The 20,024-nt window shown below is 46.3% G+C and overlaps 1 protein-coding gene across 1 annotated transcript in view; it reads right to left on the reverse strand.

Moving 5' to 3' along the window:
* SLC6A19 (solute carrier family 6 member 19) overlaps nucleotides 1–20,024 on the reverse strand; it is a 226,533-nt gene that overhangs the window by 114,350 nt on the left and 92,159 nt on the right. Inside the window, exon 4 of the mRNA XM_075586359.1 lies at nucleotides 10,491–10,672. Within this exon, the coding sequence (XP_075442474.1) occupies nucleotides 10,491–10,672 (182 nt within the window). The remainder of the gene's footprint in view (nucleotides 1–10,490; nucleotides 10,673–20,024) is intronic.

The raw sequence follows: 20,024 nt of genomic DNA on the forward strand, positions 1-20,024 counted from the left end.
ATGGAGAGATTGGAGAGTACTTACCCTCCAACAGAGCTCCAGGCAGACAGAATGGCCGCTCATTGGGGGCGGGCTCATATAGAGCCTGGCCGCGCGCCCACAAAGCCTGGGAGCGCGCGCCAATCAGCTGTCAGGTAGGGGGAGTTTTTTTTTTTTTCAGCGCGAGCAAATTTCAGCGCGAGCAGGGAAATTTAAAAAAACACACGTGTGCTACGTGCGCCAATATTTACTCGCCCGGAAGTTAAATCCACTTGCCCCGGGCGTGTAAATGTATAGCATTGTCGAACACTGCATATACGTATACATACATACATTATATATATATAAAGGAATTCAGTAGCGCCACTTGTGAAAGCAAGTATAATGATAATAAATTAAAAGTAATAAAAGTGCAATAATTATGTGCAATATATTACAATATTATTCAATCAATCTAAGACATGTGACAAACAGTATAATCAGATATAAAAAAATATATATAAAAAAGGGAGGGAGAAAAAGTGGTGGGTGAATGTGCTAATAATCAAACAGGGAAAAAATGGGAAGAGGATACAAAAAATGGAGTAAAGTCCAACCCTTGATGGAATTCCAGTGCAAAGTCAATGATGGTATATACAGGATGCTGTTCAGGGATCCACGGCTGCTCTCAGAAGGAATGACCAATTCCAACAGGGAAACTATAGAAAAAGAAGAACAGAGAGTGCACCTCCCATAGTGTAAAACAGTTCATTTATTTAAAAAAAGCACAAGGGGATTAAGGACACTCACAAGGATAAAAGATATACAGGCAGTTTGTGATATATATAATTACCACCAGCAAAGCCACACCGTCCAGGAACACATCTAGTTGCTACAGGGTGTATCTGCAGCAGTAGTAGGTGATGAGGAACAGGTTCTATCAGCGTCTACTACTGCTGCAGATACACCGGAGATACACCCTGTACCAACTAGATGTGTTCCTGGACGGTGTGGCTTTGCTGGTGGTGATTATATATATCACAAACTGCCTGTATATCTTTTATCCTTGTGAGTGTCCTTAATCTCCTTGTGCTTTTTTTTAAATAAATGAACTGTTTTACACTATGGAAGGTGCGCTCTCTGTTCTTCTTTTTATATATATATATATATATATATATATATATATATATATATATATATATATATATAAAATCAAAAAATAAATAAATGATACCGTTCTGTGGCTAACGAAATGCTTTTATTTGTGCGAGCTTTTGAGATACACTGATCTCTTCTTCCGGCGGTGTTACAATGAATGAAGCAAGCAAAAGGTACAGTATACTTAAAATTAGTGTCTTTTGGAATGTTATCTGTGCTTGTCCTTCCCCCGGTGTGGATGTGTTTAATGGCTAGAGGTGTCAAAAGGTTCCTGAAAGTAAGAGTGTGTGTGTGTATCTGTGTGAATATAAATGAATGGAGAGCCCACAGAATATACAGTGCTTTACAAAAGGTGTGCGTGGAGTGGGAATGGATATAAATGGTGTGGGTAGGTGTGGAAATGTGAGAGATTGTAGCACAACTAAAAGTGTGTATGGATACTATGTGGTCCCTATAGGTGTATAGGGATGGAAAAACAAGGAGTATTAGTATGTGTAAGAGACAGCTGTGTGTGCATACATATAGCACAGTATGTACAGACATGGCCTATAGTGCTCATGGGAAGAGAGTTCACTTGTGTCCCTCTCTCAATGAGCTCCGGCAGGGAACAACGCGTTTCACAGTAAGCTTCGTCAGGTCAGCGTTGTTCCCTGTCGGAGCTCATTGAGAGAGGGACCCAGCCGACCGCAGGACATCTGGTGTAGATCCTCTCTTCCAGTTCCACTGCCGGACGCGTCAGTGAGAACACCAACGGAGGAGGAGATCTTGCAGGATCAAACCACGCGGCTGATGCTGGGCAACAAGAGTTGCAATTCAGTGTGAGTGTGTTCATTATTTATTTACCTTGTTTTTATAACGTTTATTCTTGTTTATGTATATGTTTTAACTGTTACCATTAAAGACCTGTTATATTGCTAATCCTGGTTTTGCACACATTTTTTGGTCTATGGGCAACGGGGAGAGGAGCCACTCACACACCACACCTATTGGGGGATAGTTTGCTGAGACGATTCTACATCACCTATACAGGCTGACATCACCCTCTGAGGGAATGAACTCACATTAGGTCGTGTGAGTTTTTTGTTTATTGTCACTCCACTATAGGAGTCTGCACTTACCAACTACAGTCTGCGTTGAGGGCGAAGTCTCACACAAGCCCGTGTGAGTCACTGAAACTATCTGTTTACGTTTCATTGATTGTATATCTAGTGGAAATCCACTATCACCCCATCCATCACATCCTCCACCTCCCGCCTCCCCCCCCCTTATCCCCCACACATGTGGATGCATGCACTAATACTGTGTTTTATTCCATTTTTATTTCCATCTTTTATTCAACTCCATTCTGTTTCATCAACATCGTGAGGTCCATGAGTTTTGCGCTGACCGTCTTCATACTCCCGGTGTTACAATAAAGCAAGCAAGGTTTTTACTTAAAAACATTGCATCCTGGAATGTATCTGACTGAAGCCTATCCCTCCCCTCTGTCCATTATGTGATTTATGACTTAAGGTGTTAAATGGTCCCTGAATGGTAGTGATGAAAGAGTGTGTATGTGTGTGTATGTGTGTGAATATACATTTATAAAGCACCCACAGTGTATACAGCGCTTTTCAAAAGATGTGTGTGGGAGTGTATACTAATGGTGTGGGTACGTGAAGGATGCAGATGGTTGAGAGGAGCGCACGATCCGACGGGAGCAAGGAGAGGAACCAAAATGTCAAAAAATATTAAACTTTATTGTGTCATGATACCTTTAAAATCCAACGCGTTTCGAACACACATGCCTTTAGACATGGCCTTTAGACATGGCCTTTAGACTGAAAGAAACTTATAGCCACATTGTTAAAGCCATTGTACATATATATGTGTAAGAGACAGCTGTGTGTGCATTCATATAGCGCGTATGTACAGTATAGACATTGCCTTTAGCACTCATGGGATGAGAGTTCTCTTGTGTCAGGGCAATGACTCCCGAAGCTGCAGTCTCAGTTTAGGCCACTGCTTAGTGTCCCGAACAGTTGCATAAATGTTTTATTCATGCAACCATCTCTCTTTTGGTATTCTAAGATTACCTTTGAGTATGGCTGACACGGGAGACTAGGAATTTACACCTTTATACCGGGATCATATCACTGAGCAAAACCAAGAAGTAAAACAAATTGTGATTTATTCCTTAGAAACAGACGTACTGATTTAAAATATACAGGATAAAACACACTTACTGGGGGTCTGGGCTAAAAAACTAACCTTTCCTAGTTGAAATAGCACAGAGACCAAAGTCTTTACAAAGTCTTTCAGATGACCGGGACTAAGCCCGAAAAGTCCTGGAACTTGAATTGTCATGCAGTTCCTGACGCCACCACTTTTTCCACTCTGGCGGTGCTGAAATCCCTTGTCCGGGAGCGAGTACCAAATGTCCTGATACTGATTTCAGCATTCAGTTCAAGCCGCGACCGCTACAAAGTATTCTGAGAACTTGGCCACGAAAATTCTCGCCTTGAAATTTCCGAAGCTGGCTCACCGACATCTCTCACAGAGCATTCTTAAATTTACCGCTGCTGTTTTGGCGCTTAGAATCTGAGCTCCGGATTGGCTGCTTGGTTTCTTATTGTAACGGTTGTGCTCGCCACAAACCGGGACCGGACCGTAAGGATGAGGTATGGATGTGAATACACCGACCTTAGGCCAAGCATCCGGTTCTGGATTGCGCAGTTCATAGTCGTTCATAGCAGGGTCAGGATTGGAGAAGCCAGCATCGTCATTATTCAGGCAGGAGTTCTGCAACGGGTAGACAGGAGCTCTCCGCTTCAGCGTGGGAGCGTGAGTGCGGGAGTGACATCTGCACGAGGACTGGCCTCGGCCCATGACATCGGTCTCTGTAGGAGGAGATAGCCGGCTGGCCGAAGAACACCACGGGGCCGTGCTGGGGAAAAAACAGCGCTTCAGCACACGAGTCCAAAACAGGCCTCTGCGTTGAGAGTAGCAGCAGGCCTCAGGAACACAGACCTCTATAGTAGGTCTCAGGAACATGACAACAGTAGCACTGGGGAGCCAGTGCTTCAGCACAGTGTGAGGACTTGGGAGTCGTGCGGCCCTCCGCACACTCCCGCAAGACGCCGACGCACGCGCAGCCTCTCACCCTCTGCTCCGGCACCCGTTGCCGCTCCCCCGGAATCCCGCGCTCTCACGCGTGCCTCTTCATGCATGCGCAGGGCTTCCCCCCGCTGGGGCGGCGCCCTCTACCCGCGCGGAGCGCAGGCACATTGGATTGGTTCCTGGTCGCGTCGTGCATCATCGGCAAGCAATGCACGCACGTGACACTCCCAAGCGACGTGTCAATCAAAACCAGCTTTTAACACCCTCACCTGCCATAGCATCTTCCCAGCCTATCGCTCTTCCTGCGGAGGCCGCACCTCCGCTCCACCCCCCTTGGGGATTGGCTCCTTCTGCCTATTTATGCTCAGCTGTGCCACTAGCACTTTGGCTGAGCATAGAGTCATGTTCCCTGTGCTTACCTCTCCTGTCCGCTAGATCCCTGACTTGCCTTGCCCTGGCTTGTGATTTCCTGTGTACCGATCCAGGTTGCGTTTGGACTACCACTTCTCTGGACTACTGATCTCGGCCATCCTCGACCATCCGTCACTCCCCTACCCTGACCCCGGCTTACCACCATCAATGATCCGGACTTCTCCTGCACTGATCTCGGCAAGTATACGACAACTCTGATCTCTCCTACCCCGACCTGGCTGCCAAGACCACTCTACATTCCGGACGTGACCCCCGTGTCTGTGGCTGGTGTTTACCCATTCCCAACTCAGTACCGGGGTCTCGTCTAGTCTGTGGTGAGCACGGCGTAACACAGGAAGCAGACCTCTGCAGCAGGTCTCAGGAACAGGGCCAAGGCAGGAGTGTTTGTGGCAAACACAGTTATATCCTATGACAATGGACTATGCTCGGCACTCAGGCAATGTAATAGAGCAGTATAAGAAGGCCAGCGGGCCAATCCCAGGAGAGAGGTGTGAGGGCATTCCTCCAATGAGCGAGCACCAAGGATGGACTGCAGTAATTGCCAGCACAGGTGGATGTGAGGAGAGGTTGTCTGGAAGCAGCACAGTTCTGTAAGGAAAGGGTTTCCACCAAACCCAAGAACGGATTCCTTACACTTATTGTATTTCAGATTCATTCATGAAATACTACAACCAATCCAAGCCTCGGAACTTTACAACCAGCCAATCATAGGGCTCCCTTTCCTGTAAAGCCAGGCAAGTGGTTCTTCAGAATGCAACGAGGGAATGCGTGAATTTGTCACCCTAGCCACTTGTTATTCAGAATCCACCCGCTGGGTTAGTTGCCTCAAAGTCTGGGAAGACAAATGCTGGCCGCGATGGTTGGCATTGTTTCCCAAATGGCTTTAACACCTCTGGCAGCATCTGTGACTTTGAAGTACAGACCTAGGTCAGACTCAGTGGCACCACAAATTGATAGCCCACTAGCCCCCCTAGAGAACCGTCTTTGAAAGTCCCAGCTTATAACTATAATACATTTACAAACATCTATGTTTAATAAAAATATACTTTTACCCATCTTAGTTTGTCTTTTGGGCTATGAGGGGTAGAATGGGACTATAAACTTTTATTCCCACTATCCATATCCCTCATACACTACACCTGAGTTAGACTGTAAGAACCTTATAGCCACATTGTTATAGCCACATGTTATGCTAAGCTGCAATCCCAGAGCTGCAGCTCCTTCCCTTAAGGAAACCCAATTTTCTTTAGAACCAAAAAACGCTTAGGCATACTCCCAGGGCTGTATCTCTTTTCTTTACTGAAACTTGAACTTAGGTTTCATAACATTTCTTGCAACTTTATATATATAGTTGGAGAAACCCCCCAGAACCTCTATACTGCTTCTGGGGTACCTGGGCATATACTGGGGGATATATAGAAATTCAGACCACAGAGCAGTCCAAACAATCCAGTGCTCCAAAAAAATTATTGTAGAGGTGTGTGACTGGGGATACGCTGTATATAAGTGTCTCTAGATATTGTAATAGACACCCCATGTGTGTCAGCCTGTGAGCAATTGCCAGTAAGGATAACGTATAAGAAGGTAATGAGTAAACAAAGATAGTAAATGAAAGGCTTGTTACCGACTGGCTGCAGCACGATCGCATCGTAGTAAAATTACTCACAGGTAGGTGAAGTGGGAAAGATGATTATAAATCTTGTACAATCACTGGGAGCTTTAGGAACTCTGCCCTATGTTCTTTTATCAATAAACCATTCTAAAGAAGACTGTGTACTGTGATGTGCTGGTGGGCTGTGCTCTGGTTTTTTCCATTACTCTAGATATATACTGGGGGACTCTCACTAAATTAGGGAACCTTGACTGTACCCGATACAAATCCCTATGCCCTGATTTACCTTTCTGGTCAGTGCTGCAGCAAAGAAACCTGGCGGTCAGTCGCGTAACTGTTTTCAAGGGAGGATTTTGACCGGAGTGATGTGTCTATATGTCCCCGGGAATATGACCTGATTCCCGGATACATTTTTGGGGTGACCAGCAACTCTTTGACCCCTGCTACCTAGACACAATCTGACAATAATCTTACTGCAAAAACCCCCATTGAAATTCATAGCCTGAGAATCTCCACTGGTTAGCACTCCTGGAAAGGTACAGAGGCGGCACACTTTATTCGAAGTGGGCTGGAGCCGCAAGCCGGGAGGTGTCCCGGCTTTCTCGTTGCTTTCCCTCGGCGTGCCGCGCGTCATCGATGCGCGGTCACGCTTCATCGGGAGCGTGCGTGCACGGCGCGCGTGCCCAGGGTTCCCCGAGGGAGCCCTGGGTTGCTCCTAATGTGGGGGTTGCGGTGGGGGGCTCCGGGGGAGCCGGCGGACTCGGAGAGGGGAGGGGGAAGCCCCGATCGGAGGACCGATCCTCCGATGTTCCGCGCGCGCCCGGGGCACCTCGGCGCGCGCCCGGTTTCTGTTGCGGCCGAGACCGGGTAAAGCTTCTAATAAACTCGGCTGCAACAGTAAAACACACATAAATCCTTTGTCATTCATTGCAGGTACAATACACAGGTTGAAGAGCTGACATTCTAAAACCTGAAATAGGGCTCAGAGGTAGCCAGCCGATCTACCTTTATTGGTGGCCTGGCTACCCCTTCACCATCACAATGGCCACCTTCAGATCGTTCATTTTATGGCCAAAGTCAGAGAAATGTTCAACGACAGGACTGTCTCTGGTTTTGCGTGTGATGCTGTGGCGATTCAGATTCATTTTCTTATTTAGCCCCTGTCCCGTCTCATCTATGTAGTAGCAGCCCCCTGGGCATTTCATGCATATGATGAGGTACATGACATTGCTGGAGGAACAGGTGAACCTTCCCATGATTTTGTACTCCTGATTCATGTGTGGTATTTGCATTGTGCCCACTGTGTGGAATATTGTCTATTCGTTTTTGATTATTAAGCTTGGCTAAAACGGTACAGATATCACTACACACATATATAAATATATATATCAAAAAACGGAAATAGTCGTGTTAGTCCAGTTGCGATAGTGCAGAGTAAATGAGCACTTCAGTTTTAGGTGATACCTTTTTTTTTTGGATTAACAATTTATGTCATAGGACAAGCTTTCTAGAGTTCTCCTCTCTTCCTCCGGTATTACTGACCTGGAAGAGAGAACTCTCGAAAGCATATCCTATGACATAAATTGTTAATCCAAATAAAAATAGTATCACCTAATACTTCAGTACTCATTTATTCTGATATATATATATATATATATATATATATATATATATATATATATATATACACGTGTGTGTGTGTGTGTGTGTATATATATATATATATATATATATGTGAATAAGAAAGTACACCCTCTTTGAATTCCATTGTTTTACATATCAGGACATAATAACAATCTGTTCCTTTAGCAGGTCTAAAAATTAGGTAAATACAACCTCAGATGAACAAAAACAAATGACATATTACACCGTGTCATGATTTATTTAACAAAAATAAAGCCAAAATGGAGAAGCCATGTGTGAAAAACTAAGAGACGGCTGCATGAATACAAATTTATGCAACTGTTCGGGACACTTAGGGGTGGCCCAAACAGAGACCAAAGTTTTATGAGTCATTACTGACACTAGTGACCGCTCTTCCTATGGGTGCTAAAGGCCATGTCTATAAATACTGTGCTATATGTATGCACACACAGCTGTCTATTACACATACAAATAATCCATGTTATTCCATCCCTATATACCAATTGGCAGTGGTTGACAAATCACCAAAAAATCTACTCGCCACACAAAAAAATCTACTTGCCATCTAGTACCAAACGTGTGCTGCTTGGGCCAATATTTACTCGCCCGGGGGTTAAATCCACTCGCCCGGGCCGAGCAAATGTATAGGTTTGTCGAACACTGCCAATTGGGACCACATACTGTAGTATCTACACACACTTTTAGTAATACTACACTCCTCACATTTCCACACCTACCCACACCTTTGATATACACTCCCACTCCAAACACACCTTTTGTAAAGCACTGTATACACTGTGGGCTCTTCATTAATTTATATTTACATACGTACACACACACACACACACACACATTCACTCTTACATCACTAACATTCAGGGACCATTTAACAACTCTGGCCATAAATCGCATCTACACACGGGGGAGGGATATACACAGATAACATTCCAAGAGACACTGTTTTTAAGTAAACCCTTTGCTTGCTTTATTCATTGTAACACCGCCGGAAGAAGAGATCAGTGTATCTCGAAATCTTGCGCAAATAAAAGCATTTACTTAGCCACAGAACGATATCGTCTATTCATTTTTGATTATTGAAGCTCGGCTAACATGGTACTGATACCTCAACATGTGTGTGTGTGTGTGTGTGTGTGTGTGTGTGTGTGTGTGTGTGTGTGTGTGTGTGTGTGTGTGTGTATGTGATGAAAGGTCACCGGTAATCCTGTAGTCAAGCAGCAATGAGCTGGTGCATGTCCCATAAAACTAATAAAGCATACGTTACCACAAAGCGGCAAAGAGGCGACAGCACACAGCAGAAGGTTTCAAAGCAAGAAATATGTATTAAATATATTTGCACACACACATATATATATATATATATATATATACACCGTATATTCCGGCGTTTAAGATGACTTTTTAAACCAGGAAAATCTTCTCAAAAGTCGGGGGTCGTCTTATACGCCGGCAAAGTGCAAAGTGCGGGCAGACACGGCTTCCTTGTTTATTTTTTCCAGCGTGCCGCGCGTCAGCCGGGCGCCGGTCACGTGCCAGCGGTGCGCAAACTGGGGGGCGCAAACTGGGGGGCGCAGCCTGCGCGGCGAAACCTGGGGGCAGAGCAGAGCAGTGGCAGGCAGAAACTCTGTGCTGCTGCTGTTTCCCTGAGCTTGCAGAGGGGGCGGGGCGTCCCTCTACACACAGACACAAGCCCTCCTCTTCCTGTCTTTACTCCTCCAGTGTTCAGCAGCGTGGGGAGCCGAGCATGCAGTACAGTAGTACTTTCACGTGTGTGTGAGTGTGTGTGTGTGTGTATATATATATATATATATATATATATATATATATATATATATATATAGTGATGTGTGTGTATATAGTGATGTGTGTGTGTGTGTGTAGTGATGTGTGTGTGTGTGTGTGTGTGTATAGTGATGTGTGTGTGTGTGTGTATATATATATATATATATATATATATATATATATATATATATATATATATATATCATACGTTACCACAAGCGGCAAAGAGAGCACTCAGAAGGTTTCAAAGCAAGAAATCTGTATTAAAAATATTTTGCACATATATATGCAAATATATTTAATACAGATTTCTTGTTTTGAAACCTTCTGAGTGCTGTCGCCTCTATATACACACACGCACGCTAAAATGCAACGCCTCCTCCATTATTTCAGGTATGCGGATTGAATCCGAGTTCGGATTCTTATAAATCTGATTGTGAATCTCTTCAGTGGATATGTTAAAATCCAGAATCCACAGGATGAATTTTCAATGATAGAAAAAAATATGGGCGCAATGGATTTTATAGTGGATTCGGATATATCTGCTCAGATTCTTTAGTACCTAATCCGCAGGCGGATTTTTGTGTGAGGGGAGGGGGGGGGGGGTCGGATCAGCTCGCCCGTCTATAGTAGAGAGACCTTTAGCAAGACCCATAGACGTCTATTTTTATAATTTGAAGACGATCCATTGTTTTACTGTAAAAACATTTTTTCTTGTGAACTGTACAATTATTTTATAACGATCAATTGTTTTTTTGTTTTGTTTTTTCATACAATTTTTTTTTACCTTTCCAGTTGTTTCAATGCCTCTGATGGTACACACATACAGAACACCCCAGGCACAGGCTAAGCAGAGCACAAGCCACCACTGGAGGCTGCCTGAGTCATTAATTGATGTGGAGATGTTTAATGTTTCCCTGTACCAAAAATAATCCACAGGGGAGCTTTGTGCGCACTCTGTCACATATTCTGAAATAATGAAAAAGTTTTGTTTTTTACTTAATTGTTGACCACATTGTTAATATATCACTTTAAAGCAATTTTAACATTTGTGCAGATTTTTAAAATGTGTTTTTTTTTCTCCAGAGTAAAGGTGAAGTGATATAAGTAATGATCTGTAATTGAGTGTGATACACAAAGTAATAAGGGTAAGGGTGGGAGGTGTCTGGGCAGATGGCTACTGTAATGTACAGTAGCACTTCAAAACTGGACACGTACAGAAATGTTGAATCTCTGATTCCAATATATAAAGATTTAATATACTTCCTAGTCTCACAGAATCAAAATACTTCCAATTCTGACAATACAGAAATCCTTCACATGTTATTCCACAACAAATGCATATTTCTAAAATTAAGTAGTGATACAACACTAATGGGTGATTGTGAAACATATACTGTAACCAATATGTTAGGACCATGTGAAAATCTTTTCCATATAGGCGTAACAGGATTCTTCTTTTTAAAGTTTGTTATATACTCCACCTTGTGGAAGACATCATAAATGCTCTGAATAATAATTTACATGCAACCAAGTAAATTGTCCCCTAAACTAGATACAGTACGTCAAAATGTAGTACTGCTTAAGACATTAAATTCAGTTTTATAGCCATACAGTATGTCCTCACGTGTCAGTGGATCAATATAATGTGACCAGATTTCAAAGCAATGTAGAAAATCAAATACTTCTACTTCACTGAAAATATGTGTTATATAGTTATCCTATTTACTAGAATATAAAGAATTTTGTAATCAACAAAAAGGTTGGTAATGTTTGACATGTAACCGTAAGCTGTGAGCTGTACTTATTCTGTCTTCTATCTATCTAGCTGTCGCATGACATGCACAAAGTGTGGATCAATCATTGTAATATCTTACTACTGAGTTTGAGAGGTCTGAATTTTTTTGCTGATGCCGTTTTTTTCCAGATTTAATTAAATAGAACCAACTCCTCTCCCATAAGGCACAGACATCAATTTCTATTAACAAAATGACTTATCAGCCTAGTGTCTGGGGAAATGTAACACTTGTTGAAACTTGCAGCGGCTGTACGGCCAAGCCCTGCTGATTCTCTGGTGCCTACAACTGTTTCTACTCCATTTTCTTTGCTATTCACCAATGAGAAATAAAAAACCTGTCCATTTAAAAAAGTTTTGACATTGTGACATCAGATGACTTTTGGTCAAGCTTTGAGGAAAGCACAGATGGTAGTGCTGGTGCTGCTGATGCATATTCATTATTTTATTCATTTATTTATTTATAAAATGTTTTACCCGGAAGTAATACATTGAGAGTTACCTCTCGTTTTCAAGTATGTCCTGGGCATAGAGTTAAGACATTGCATTGAGTATAGGTGCAAATTCATTTTTCCTGTCTTGCCTTCAAATACTTTCTGGGCATGCTACCCACCTATCTGAGCAAGCTCCTCACCCTTACTACACGCAGCACTTATCACCTTAGATCTGACTCCAAAAGACTGTTCATAGTCCCAATGTTCAACAAAGAATCCTACCGCTCTTTCTTCTCTTACCGTGCACCACACAGCTGGAACAATCTACCTGAGACTCTCAAAGTCACCACCAGTGTATGGTCTTTCAAAACTAAAGCTGTGTCACATTTTTATTTGGTCTGTAACTGTTACATATGCCTATAACCAGGGCTGGGTTTAGAATTTTCCCGGCCATAGACACTTACCTTTTAACCGCCCTAGCCGCCTCCTCTTGCAGCATCCCAACGTCACATGACTAGTGTTTTAATGACAAGACGTCATGTGTTCCTAGCAACATGTCACCATATGATGTCACCGTGTTATTTGACGTTGCGATACTGCAGATCGAGGGTGACACTGCATGAGATGTTAAAAAGCCTTTACAGAGGCCTTTCGCTCTCCCCCGGCAATCAGTTTAATTGTTTAAATTGAGTAAGAGAACGTGGCCTCTAACCGCAGCACTGCCCCTCCCCCGGAAATTTGTCATTCCCTCCTGATATTTGCCATCCCAGGCAAGGGCATAGTAGGCGTATGCCTAAATATGGGCCTGTCTATAACATATCTTTAAACTGTTCATGCAAATATAATGCATAACCCTGTTTATTTAATGTAACCATGTACTGTATTGTCAGAACTCTGTGTCCAGGACATACATTGAGAGCTAACTCTTGTTTTCAACTATAACTTCCTTGGTTAAACATTTATTTATTAATAAATACAAATACTTAGGGGGCGATTAACTAAGCAGTGATACCTGCTTTTAAGTACGATAAATGGCATTTAAGACCGATACAGCCTGCTGTGCGATTTCATTAAGCAGTGATAACAGTGCTTTGTTGGAGGTAAAAGGCATTTTTTCTGCCAAAAGAAAAAACGTCCGATCAGGCTAAAAATGGCAAATGTGCTGTTTTTTGCCTGTCAGCTCGATTAACTCAGCAGTGATAAGTGAATTGTACTTTAAAAGCACGCCAGATTTTTGCACCAGCTAAATGCTGGCACAAAAGAAATTGGAGCCGTGAATAAAATCATTGTTTCCATTTTTTTCACCACACAATTTATACAACAGGCCAGCGGGTGTCCCCGGGTGACCCCCGAGGGAGCCCTGGGCCCTCGGGTGATACCTGCGTGAGTCTGAGGGCCCTCGAGTGATCCCCGCGGGAGTCCCCACTATCCTGCGGTACCAATCGTGTGGCCAAATAAACACAACAGGCAATACTTTTAAATAAATACACCCCCCTCCACCCCCCCTGCCTCCTAACACATACAGTACATTAATGGTCTTTAAATTACTATTATCCAGATATGGATAGAAGTGCATTTGTCCATTACAAATAAAACATTATGCTGCAGAAATAAAATAAATAAAACTTGCACTCTAGATTTTTTATTAAGCCAGAGGAGATTCTTAATTGTAAACTAGCTGAGACCCGGCGTTGCCCATGAGTTAAATTTCCCGCTCCCTCCTCTACCCCTATTTCTGTGCTCCCCCTCTTTCTCCGTTCCCCCACCACCCATTATGCTGCAGAAATAAAATAAATAAAACTTGCATTCTAGACAGTGTAAAGGAGGGGGGGGGACAGTGGACAGGACAGACACCCGGCGTTGGCCAGGCTTAAAATTTCTCGCTCCTTCCTCTACACTCCCCCATGCGCAGCTCCGGTCCCCACCCTACAGTGTCCCACACACACACACACACACACACTCACACAGTGTCACACACACACAGTGTCACACACACACAGTGTCACACACACACACAGTGTCACACACACACACACACACACACAGACACACACACACAGACACACACACACACACTGACACACACACACACACACACTGACACACACACCCACACACTGTCACTCACACACACACACACACAGTGTCACACACAATCACTCACACTCTCCCATATACACACACACACAGTGGACAGGAGGAGGGGGGGTAGGGAGAGTGGAACGACCGGCGATCCGAACAGGCGGCTCCCCACCTCCCGCCAGCCGTGACTGCGCACCACCACCCCAACCCCCCCGTGCCCTCGCGCCCATCTCCCTCCCCACATGGGCATGCAGGCTCCCGTGCACGCGGCCCTCAGCTCGCGCTCCCTCAGGTGCAGGCTCCCATGCACGCGGCCCTCAGCTCACGCTCCCTCAGGTGCAGGCTTCCGTGCACGCGGCCCCCAGCTTGTGCTCCCTCAGGTGCAGGCTCCCATGCACGCGGCCCTCAGCTCGCGCTCCCTCAGGCTGCCCCCTCCCCCTCCCGGCCGTCCGTTCTGCCGCATGGTCCCGGCCGGTTGTGGCAGGAGGCGCCGGGGTGTGAGGCGGCGGGAGGCGCAGAGGTGTGAGGCGGCGGCCCTGCGGCAGGGGTGTGAGCTGGGAGGCAAGGCGGGAACAGAGGCTTGAGGCACAGGGGTTTGTGGCCCTGGCGGCAGGGGTGTGTGCTGGGAGGGGAGGCGCAGAGGTTTAAGGCGGCGGGCCGCCGGCAGGGGTGTGAGCTGGGAGGGGAGGCGCAGAGGCGCAGGGGTTTGAGGCGGCGGTTTACTTACTTACCTGGGCGGGTGGTGGTGTGTGTGGTGGTGTGTGTGGCAGTTGGGTGAGGCGGCAGTTGGGTGATGTCATAGAGCCACCAATCTGATTGGCCAGAGGCTGAGGACCAATCAGGTTCACCACATCTACTTTCAACCCCACAAATTTCAATTTTATATATTTAGATAGGGACAAAATAAAATCTTCTAGTTTGACCAATCGTTTGTCGGTTGGATTTGAATGCCAACTAATTAGTTGCCCTAATTGTGCAGCTCTATAATAGTTTTGTAGATTTGGAAGGGCTAAGCCCCCTTCTGACTTGGACTTATAGAGGATGTCTTTGCGGACTGTGGGGCGCCTATTTTGCCAAACAAATTTCAGTATTTTCTTTTGAATATTATTTAGGTCTTTCTGGCAGATTTTTACTGGGAGAGTGTGACGATAGCTTATCACAGGTTGTAATTTACACAAATAACTGGGTTTGAACTGAACGAGGCTTAGATATGATAAAGTATATTTATTCCTTTGGATAGGTGAACACACGAAATAATACAGTAACAGACAAGAAGTACACTTACTTTGGGGATGGGGGATGAGAAGTATGTAGCATAGCAATTCTCTCGCAATCAGGTAACAGTTCAGATGATATCAGAAGACAAAGGATAAAGGGTGGACAACCGTTTATAAACCTTTTGTACCCTATCCTTAACATTAAGTACAGGTGATTGGTCTTCAATTAACTCTAGCCACTCATTAACGTGGGAACACATTTTGATACATGCCCCCCTGCTAGCTGGTACATGCGCAGTAGAACTCTGGGGTCTCATTTCTGTAGCCCCTCATCTGCATCAGGAATGCCAGCTAGTCTACCAGATTGGATTCCTGGCAGGATATTCTTTGTTGTAAGGTGTTAAATGGGACACTTAAAGACTGCTCTGGTTTGAGTGATCTCCGCCATCATGCAAACAGTGGAGGTGACAAAATCCTTTGAACAATACTTAAGTCCTAGACATTGGGTCGCCTCTCTGGCCATATGCTACCCTGGTATGCAAAGGAATTTCCTCTGGCAAACCACCGCCGTTGGCGGTTATGGGAATCCGCCGCCATAGACTTTCAACGGGGCGACGCCGCCGTTGAAGTCAATGGGGGTTTTCCGCCATAGCCAGACAATGGAGATTGGCCGCCATTGGAGTCTATGGGAAATGTCCCGAACTTTCAAGGGGGTCCATACTCCGTCGGGTTGGTCCAAGAGGGTCAAGGATGGTTCTGCAACGATGCCGGAGCAGTGACTACAGATACCCTGAGCCTCTGGACCCTCTGGAACCGGAGCTATGGATTTCCAAATTTCAGCTTTTGACATTTAGCCGTTATCTTGAGCTGTTTCTGCCGCCGCCATTGGAACCTATGGCGCGACGTGCTCTTCTCGGTTCGACCCTTATCGGGGGTTCAGGATACGGGAACCCGGTTGTGGTTGAGTGGGGGGAGGTCTAGGAACTAGGGGCAAAAAGAATTTTATTTCTATGTGCTCTAGAACTGTTTATTCCCACGCCACTTGTCGTTGAACTTGACTGTTAAGTGATCAAAGCTCTCTTATTGAAAATGTATCCGCTTTGCAGTTTAGCGGTTTGGATGGCAGCCAACTCGTTCCTGCCGCTCCTCTCGGACGCCATCTGCTGGTCTTCACAGGAAACAGGACCCAAACAGCAAGATTCGCCATTGAAACACATGGAGCCCCAATGGCGGCCTATGGGAGCCTGCAAAATGGTGCCTGAAAAGGCGGGAAAATTACACAAAGGGCTATAATCACTAAACAACTATTAACCCTTGTGCTCCCGGATGGATCCTAGTGTGTGTGTGATGCAGACACTGATTAAACCAGATATTACAATAAAGCATGGGAACAGGGGAATACACATTTTCATGTCATAACAAGGGTTACATCACATTTCTGGACCTCAGCCCAGTTAACCCCTTGTCTCCCTGGTGAGGTCAGGGGATGGCCAAATGGGGTGTTACCCCTTTAATCCTGGGCCACCCCCTTTCTCCCTCTACACCTCCCCTTCTTAATGGGTAACCTGTGGCCCACTGGCCCTAACGGGGAGTGGGGCACTGCTGGCACCATTAATGAATTCAGTCTCAGAGGGATAGTCCTGGCGTGAAAGTCCATCAGCATTGCTGTTTTAACTGCCCTTTTTGTGTTGAATGGTAAATTCATATTCTTGCAAAGCCAAGCTCCATCTCAGCAACTTGGCATTCTCCCCTGATACCCTCTGTAGCCAACTCAGGGGATTGTGGTCTGTGATGACCGTGAAAGCCCTCCCATATACATAGGGCTGGAGCTTTTTGAGTGCCCACACAATGGCCAAGCACTCCTTCTCAATGGTGGCATATGCCACCTCCCTGGGGAGCAGTTTGCGACTGAAATACACCACAGGGTGCTCTTTGCCATCGTCCCCCACCTGGCTCAACACAGCCCCAACACCAAAGTCTGAGGCATCACTCTGAATAAGAAAATGCTTGGTATAGTCTGGGGCTGCCAGTATGGGGGCTCCAGCAAGTGCAGTTTTCAGGGCCTGGAAAGCAGTTTCACAGGCAGGAGTCCAGGTAATAAGCACAGGCAGTTGCTTTTTAGTCAGATAAGTCAGGGGTTTGGCCACGGCGCTGTACTGTGGGACAAACTTCCTATAGTACCCTACGGTTCCCAAAAATGCCATGACCTGTTTCTTGGTTTTTGGAACAGGCCACTCAACTATGGCTTCTACCTTGGCTGGCTCTGGTTTGAGATGCCCTCCACCCGCCCTGTGCCCTAAGTACAGGACTTCTGCCATCCCTACCATACACTTAGTGGGTTTTAAGGTAAGCCCAGCCTTGATTCTATCCAGTACCGCAGTTACATGTCCTATGTGGGATTCCCAGGAACTACTAAAAACAGCAATGTCATCTAAGTAAGCCCTGGCATAGCTCTGCATCCCTTCCAGTAACCTATTGACCAGGCGTTGAAAGGTAGCCGGGGCATTCTTAATCCCAAATGGCATCACCAAAAACTCATAGAGGCCACTTGGAGTGATGAATGCTGACTTCTCCCTAGCCTCCAGGGTCAGTGGGATTTGCCAATAGCCTTTGCTCAAATCCATGGTGGTCAGATACTTTGCCCCCGCGAGTTCATCTAGTAACTCATCCATGCGGGGCATGGGGTAAGCATCTGACACCGTCCCAGCGTTGAGCAACCGGTAGTCCACACAAAACCGGGTGGTCTTGTCCTTCTTAGGAACTAGGACTACTGGACTTGCCCAAGGGCTCTGGGATGGAGTAATTACCCCTAGGGTCAGCATCTCCTCTATCTCTCTCTCCATACTTGTCTTGACCTCTGCTGACACTCTATAAGTGTGCTTATGCAGAGGCTGCAGGTCCCCTGTGTGCACTGGGTGTTTTGTGAGATGTGTGGTCCCTGGCATGTCAGTGAAGAGGGCGCTAAACTGAGCTAGCATGTCCCTGGCTTCTCCCTTCTGCCTAGCACTCAACTGTGCCCCTATCTCCACCTGCTCTACAGTGTTTCCCTGCCTAGCCTCCCCTAGGAGATCAGGCAGAGCATTGCTCGCCGGATCATCCAGCAGTGGGCTACAAATGGCCAGCACTGCTCCCATACTCGGTGCTCTGTATTCCTTCAACATGTTAATGTGGTATGTTTTGTGCCTCTCAAGCGCTACCTGTACAACATAGTTGCACTCATTCAGCTTTCAGATAACCGAGTACGGTCCCGACCAGGCAGCCATCAGCTTGTTCTCCCGAGTGGGTTTGAGAACAAGCACCTGCTGTCCTGGGATGAATTCTCTGCTACGGGCATGCTGGTCATACCATTGCTTTTGCTTGGTCTGAGCAGCCCTGAGGTGGTCCTGGGCCACCCCCATGAGCATCTCTAACCAGTCTCTGAGATCTACTACATACTGGATCACTGAAGCATCAGTAGCAGTAGTCTCCCCTTCCCATCCCTCACGGAATAGGTCCAGTGGTCCACGTACCCTGCGGCCATATAGTAGCTCGAAGGGGGAGAAGCCTGTAGATTCTTGCGGTACCTCTCGGTATGCAAACAGCAAGTGCTGCAGGTGAATCTCCCAGTCTTTCCCCTCCGCCTCTATAAAGGTCCGAAGCATCTGCTTCAGGGTACCGTTAAACCGCTCACATAATCCGTTTGTCTGGGGATGGTAAGAGGTAGTGCGCCGGTGCTGTACACCGCAGGCATCCCAGAGACAATGTAACAGTTCACTCATGAACTGCGACCCCTGATCGGTTAGGATCTCACTAGGGAAACCTACCCTAGAGAAAATGTTCAGCAAAGCTGCTGCCACTGTCTTGGCACTTATGGTGCCAAGCGTTACCGCCTCAGGGTACCGGGTGGCAAAGTCCACCACCGTGAGGATGTAGCGCTTCCCTGACCTGCTAGGAATCATGAGGGGTCCTATAAGGTCCATCGCTACCTTCTGGAAGGGTTCCCCTATTATCGGTAGGGGTCTCAAGGGTGCCTTCACATGGTTGCCCACCTTACCTACTCGCTGGCAGGCATCACAAGAGCGGCAGAAATTGCTCGCATCTTGCGAACCCCCCGGCCAGTAGTAACGCTGTAATAACCGGGCTCGTGTCCTGGTGACCCCCTGATGTCCCGTTAACGGAATAGAGTCAGCTACCCGTAACAATTGCTGTCGGTATCCCTGGGGCACTACTAGCTGTCGCTTACCGGTCAATCCCTCCTCTATCCCCGGGTTCCCTTCTTATCTGTATAGGAGTCCCTTATGCCATAGGCAGCGCTCAGTGCCCTCCCCTGCCTGAGATTCGGATGCCCGAAGTCTCACGCCGGCCAGGGTAGGGTCTGCCTTCACTGCCTCCCTAAACTGGGCTCCTAAGTCTGGCCATCCCCCAGTCATGTCATTGTCAGGGGAAGGGGACAGGGTGAGAGGGAACAGTAAGTCAGCCTGTGGTTGCAACTGATCCTGGCTTACCTCCCCGGGCTCCTCTGTGCCCTCCGCTAATGTTGGTCCCAAAGGCTGGGGGACTGGAGCGGCCGCCGCCGGCATTGCCGCTGTTTGGCTCCGGGTAACCGCCGCCACTGCAGCGGGCTGGGGCACAAGGTCGTAGGTGCAGGTCATCGGTCCCAGGTCATTGCCCAAAAAAATTTCAGCATCCAAACCGGGTAAAACCCCCACCTCCCGCACACCCTGGCCCACCCCATAATCCAAAAAGATGCGGGCCACCTGCAAGAAACGTGGCTCTCCGTCGGCCACAGTGATCTGCATCCCAGGGCCTGGGAG

Source organism: Ascaphus truei, chromosome 2 (assembly GCF_040206685.1).
Source record: "Ascaphus truei isolate aAscTru1 chromosome 2, aAscTru1.hap1, whole genome shotgun sequence".
NCBI lineage: Eukaryota > Metazoa > Chordata > Amphibia > Anura > Ascaphidae > Ascaphus > Ascaphus truei.